Source organism: Terrapene carolina, unplaced genomic scaffold, assembly GCF_002925995.2.
Source record: "Terrapene carolina triunguis isolate 2854851 unplaced genomic scaffold, T_m_triunguis-2.0 Scaffold190, whole genome shotgun sequence".
NCBI classification, from domain to species: Eukaryota; Metazoa; Chordata; order Testudines; family Emydidae; genus Terrapene; species Terrapene triunguis.
The window spans coordinates 1,719,893-1,725,892 of NW_020664541.1; the positions used below are offsets into that span (position 1 = coordinate 1,719,893).

At 40.9% G+C, this 6,000-nt stretch overlaps 1 protein-coding gene across 1 annotated transcript in view; it reads left to right on the top strand.

The window, feature by feature from the left end:
• CACNA2D4 (calcium voltage-gated channel auxiliary subunit alpha2delta 4) overlaps window positions 1–6,000 on the top strand; it is a 163,325-nt gene that overhangs the window by 142,413 nt on the left and 14,912 nt on the right. Inside the window, exons 31-34 of the mRNA XM_026654338.1 lie at window positions 2,137–2,207; window positions 3,865–3,940; window positions 4,878–4,930; window positions 5,271–5,308. Of these exons, the coding sequence (XP_026510123.1) occupies window positions 2,137–2,207; window positions 3,865–3,940; window positions 4,878–4,930; window positions 5,271–5,308 (238 nt within the window). The remainder of the gene's footprint in view (window positions 1–2,136; window positions 2,208–3,864; window positions 3,941–4,877; window positions 4,931–5,270; window positions 5,309–6,000) is intronic.

A 6,000-nucleotide genomic window follows, 5' to 3' on the forward strand; every position in this document is an offset into this window, starting at 1 on the left:
GGCAGCACAAACTGTTACTGCTCTAACATGAACAGTGGTGGGCCCTTGTTCCCATTTCTCCCTGCATTTGGCCAAAGATAGGCAACCAAGGAACCAGCTTCTTGTTTAAAACAAATAGAACCTGCCAACAGTGTGACACTTCCCAGCATATATTTCAAGATAAAAATACAGGAAAATGCCAAAGTGTGTGTGTTCTTACAGTGATGACATGAGCAACTGGGATTGAATTGCCTTAGCTACTCCAGGAGCTGTGAGATCTTCTCCCCCATGTCTCCTCACTCCATCCTGCTGCTGTCCTTTGCCTTGATCTGACACCACCCCCTGTCCAGGGGAGATAGCCTAGCTTTGATCCATGTGCTGATAACAGGGATTCCGCCCACAGATCCCGTATAGAAGATAGTTTTAAGAACAGACAGTGGCTCATGCAAGCCAGGCCTCCCTGTGCATTGGGAACTGGAGGGGAGAGGGTGGTCCAGTTACCTCTTCCCAAAGGAAGCAAGAAGCTTAGTGAAAGCAGAGAGCTGCAGAAGGTTAGGAGTTGGGCTTTCATGAGTGTAAAGAGTTGCTTTGATAAAGAGCCATTTGGGTTTACTAAAAATGGAGTTCTCATGTTATTATCAAGCACACAGTACATAAAAAGTACCTAGCTTTGAAAATCTAGTACTGTAGGTCAAAAGGCCAGATCATTGCTGTACTTTCTGGGCCTTATTCTCATTTATACTAAGGATCCATTAAATGTTTACATTGCCACTGCAAATGAGAATCAGGCCCTCTGTGCTCAGGAGGAATTGCAGGAACTCAGTAAGACGTCCCAATATTCCTGAACTAGACAGGCCGCACTCAGTCCAACAATGGCCCTTTGACCTTGCCATGCCAGCTGCAGATTATGTTGTGTTAAATCCAACTGTTCTGGCTCTCATTACTGCTACAGAATGGTATTAAATGAAGCAGCTGGACCAATAACCACCATAATCAGATTGAAAGAGCCAGTGAGGTGAAAGAGCTACAGCTTGCTCAGACACCTTTGACTGTGTCTGAGATTATTAAAATCCAAATTGTAGGGGGGGGAAGAGGTGACTTTATGCATATGTATTTGTAGTGGGAATGTCTGGCTCTTTAAGAGTATTGGGAGGAGATTTTTAACCAAGTATTACTAATGTTGGGTGATTATTATCAAATGATTCTTTGGTAAATCCTCCTGGGGCTTCCTAGTGGAAACGGTCACACTCACAGTAATGAAGAATTAATCTCATTCGCTATTGGCTGCTAAACTAGTTTCTCATTAGAAAAGGGAATTTTTGCCCAAACTAGAATGGTTCCATAATATATGGGAGACAATTCTTATGGAAAAAATTAACCCATCAGATCTGTACACTGCAAAATGGACAGAAGACCAATAAATAACTATTTAGTTACCCTATCCCATCCTCAGAGAAAGCACACTTGCCTGAAAACAAACCATTGCTTTGACAAATGTTAAACATAACTATAGTGGACTTACTCTGGTTTGTTAGTAAGTAAAGGCAGAATTGTTGAGTTCAAGAAAATCTCCAGAGGCAACATACATTGACTTCTGTAAAGACTTTTCATCCTCTGATATTGTAATAACCTGCCCAATAGATAATCCTGACTATATCTTTGCACGTCTCTCAAACAAAAAGTGATACAGCCATTTTTGTACATGTTAATATTGCATCTTTGGTACCTGTATGGCTGTGATTTGTAAAATTGCTTATGGTTCCTAAATAAACATGTAACTGCACATACACATTGTAGCTCTCTGTCCCCCTATAGCCGCTGAACCACACAGAGATTTAAGAGTCCACTACAGATTTTGAGCTAACATAGCTGAGTCTTTTAGCTCAGGCAGGAGAGGCACATGCTTTCAGAACCCGTGAGCACAAGTCACAAATATTCACAAGAGAATACAGGCCCCACCTCAAACTTCAGCCAGTCAAAAGCTGGAGCTACGTGATACCTCTTTAAAGGTGCTTGTTGGTTATTAACAGTATTCATCAGGTAGTAGATCCTACAGCTTCTAGACAGAATGGATTGGTTTCACCAGTAGAAAGCTTAGGAACTTTATCACTAACATTTCTCTCTTCCCTCTCCCCTTTTATCACTTTGTCTGTGCAGACTGGAAAATTTTTTGGTGAAGTGGACGGCTCAGTAATGACCCAACTCCTAAACATGGGAATGTTCAGGCAGTAAGTGGAGATCTCCTCTGTACCTTTCTTCTGTTAGAAGGTGATAGAGGTGCGGATGAAATGTATTATCCCAGTGACAGTGGTATAGCTGGCTATAAGGACAATGAGGGAAACCATAAGGTGCGGGGCAGGAAGTTCAATTATTTATTTCCCTACTGTCTATTTTCCTACAGACGCTCTTTCACCTAGCATCTTCCCCCTCACACTTCTTGTTTTCTCCCTTCTCCTGCTTACTGGATCCAGCTACTGCAAAGCATTATGGGATCAACTAGATCCCAAACTGCCCCGGTCTTGCACTATGTGAACTGCACCTATGTCTTAGTCCCATATGTTAGAAGGTGCTATATATATATGGAAAGCTTCTCTGCTTTTGGTTGAAAGCTTTTCAGTTTCTCATCAGACCTTGAAAGACTTTAAATGATTGGCTGGCTGCCAGAGATCTCCCCAATAGCTACAATACAGTTGGTTGAAAATGTTTTCCCTTTGAATGTCCTTCACTGGTTTAGTTGCACACAAATTCTTCAGTAAATTCAAAAACAAATTAAACATTTAGATGGATTAAAAATGGCATCTGGAGTAACTCAGGTAGATAAATTATAATCCTCCTGTTCGAGAGCATACAATGGTCACCATCTGAATTCAGGAAGAAATTTCCTCCTATGGTATAGTATTGCACAGTGTAGCCTATGTTAAGTAAAAATTAGGTTTTGGCTTAAGTTAGCCTAAGTGTAGAAGAGTATGGAGAAATTTAAGTTGCTAGTGTAAGAAAAGTTAGAGAGAAATTGAAAACAGTAAAATAGAAAAATTGAAGTTGGCTACAACGTAACTTTGCTCATGTCCTTGCTATGTTTTGCTTATAACTAGTTTTAGCAGTGTTTTAATGTGTTTTTTAAAATGATAAATGTTTTATTAAAATGTTATCTATATTAATAGCATGAAAATACATTGTAATAGATGTCAATTTAAATAATGCGCTATGTAAAAAAACAATAAAAAGGTGGCAAAAAAGTGAATATAGTAATAAGTGGGTTTAATGTTAATTATTCTTATAATAGTTATAAAAAAGTCATTGTTAAAATGGAGGAGAGTTCCAATCAATATCAAAAAAGTACCGTTAGGTTCCAAGCTTATAAAACTTCACTTTGCTCTGTTGTCAGTGGACTAATCACCCATTGACATACTATTTCACGGTCAAGTGTAAGTAGAACTGTAGTATTGTGTAAGTAGTAATTGCATGCCTGTTTGCTTAACTAATCATTTTTCTTTTGAATCAAGTTCAGTTTTATCATTCACCGTGTCACCTAGTGGTCCTTTGCTAAATAGATTGTCTGTAACCAACTGAGGGCTCTAATCTGAAAACTAAGTTGTGTTTTGTTGCACCCTTTTCTTTAACAAGTTCATATTAATTGGGAACATTTCAACATAAAAGTTACAGCAGCTACAACACCTCTCTTGGCAGCATCCAGCATTAGCCACAGACAGGACAGTGGACTAGTTAGACCATCAGTCTAATCAAGCATGGCAATTCTTATGTACAAAAATATATCCAGGATATACCCTGAGTAAGAAAAAAAATTTGCTCACACTTGAGTGACCATCTCATTGATGGTCGCACTTCTTGCTTTGACTGTTTGCTTGTTTTGCTTTGATTTTATAGGGTGACGATGTACGACTATCAGGCCATGTGTAAAATGCCCTACCATCATCACAGTGGTGCCCGGCCTCTGCTCAGTGTACGTATCTCCCTACAGTCAGCCCATTGCATGAATGCTCATCACTAGTTTGGTCCAGAACTTCTCTAGTGCCTTGGAACACATTCCTGTTAAGAGATAAGGAGTTGTTTGTTCTCAAGTGATGAGAAATTCAAACTTGACAGATCAGTGCAAATCCATTTCCTTCAGCCATTTACATGTGGCCCCATCATGCCTATCAGGCATATAGGGAACCACAGAAATCTATGCAATGAACTGTCACCAGTACAGTGCCAGGCTTTTCTTAGGTTACAATCTGTAGATGAAAGTGGAGGAATTGACTGGGCATTGCAATGTCGGCATCAGGAGAAAGTCCTCTAGGAAGAGGCATTCAGACTATCATGGAAGAGATGAAGACATGGAATAGAGGGGACCAAGACTAAACTTTCTGAGAATAGCACATAGGTAGATTGGTCAATAGGCAATCCACTTTAAAGAAAGGCTGGATGGATTTGGGGTTAAGATGCTGTGTTATTAAAAGCAGACAACACTAACTGTAGTGCAAGGCTGCTAATGCCGCAGCTTGTACCAAAAGTACCACTTACCAGCAGATAACAGCATTCTAAACTGGCATTGTCCCATTTAGTAGGTTTATTTCCTCCCTGCTCTGTGCTCTCAGAGGTCATCCATACCAGAGGAAAATCATCAAGTAATTACATCTTCAAAGTCCCATGCACATTTGGGATAAACTCTCTGACCCAATGTGAGTGGAGGTGTGGAGATATTATTGGTGGCAAGGAGACTCCACTGGCTTTTGATGCATTTTGCAAATTTCCCATTGATTCCAAGAGCTTAAATTCTAGCCCATCTCCAAGAGTTTGCTTGATAGAGAGAACCTAGATGAAATATTGAGTCCTGCAGGATGACTGTCTTTTCTGTGAGCAGAACTTTATGCTATTTCTTTTTTCTTTTTCTCCAGCCCATTTATACCTTTCTTGCTGCAGTGAAGTGGCTGATAAGTGATTTCCTCGTGTGAGTACAACATTTTGGGAGGATCACACCAACAGGGGAGAGATCTAAGACAAATACAAGCACAGGCTTGTTGTTAAGACATGACTACAGTAGAACCTCAGAGTTACAAACATCTCAGGAATGGAGGTTTGTAACTCTGAACAAAACGTTCTGGTTGTTCTTTCAAAAGTTTACAACTGAACATTGACTTAATAGAGCTTTGAAACTTTACAATCCAGAAGAAAAATGCTGCTTTCCCTTTATTTTTTTAGTTGTTTACATTTAACACAGAACTGTATCGCGTTTGCTTTTTTTTTGGTCTCTGTTGCTGCCTGATTGCATACTTCTGGTCCCAAATGAGGTGGGTGGTTGACTGGTCAGTTCATAACTCAGGTGTTCGTAAGTTTGAGGTTCTACTGCATAGGCATTTCTGTAGCATTCATCACCATAGTACCTGAGCACCTCACCACAGCCCTGTGAAACTCAGAAGTACTAATATTCCCATTTTGCAGATTGGGAAACAGAGGCACAGAGTGGTCATGTGATTTGCCCAAGGTCACCAAAGTGCAAAGTCTGTGGCAGAACCAGAAATTTCACCTAGATCTCCCAACTCCCAGTGCAGTTCCTTTAACCACTAGACCATCCTTCCTTTTCAGATTTGACTAGGATCAGTTGAGAGCAATCGTTCAGTTGAAAAGAGATAAAGAAAGAAGAAATTAGTCTGTTCAAATAAGGATCCTAGTGCCATGCTGGAGACTATACCCTGTGTTTCCTGCACATGGTGCAGTTTAGGAGGGGGGGGAGGGGAGAGAAAGAGGTTTAAACAGGAGCAGTGGAGTCAGCTTCCCCTCAGATTGAGAGGAAGTTCAGATCTACATCTGGGTCCAAATGTTGCAGCTTCAATCAATCTTTACATTGGGCCCAAACTGAAGCACTGAATCTAAACCAGGGCCGGCTCCAGGCACCAGCTGAGCAAGCTGGTGCTTGGGGCGGCAGATTGTTGGAGGCGGCATTCTGCCCAATCCTAGGGCAGCACGGCCGCTTTTTTGTTGTTGTTGTTCTTGTTCCGCTCCGGCCGCCCTGTAGGGGGC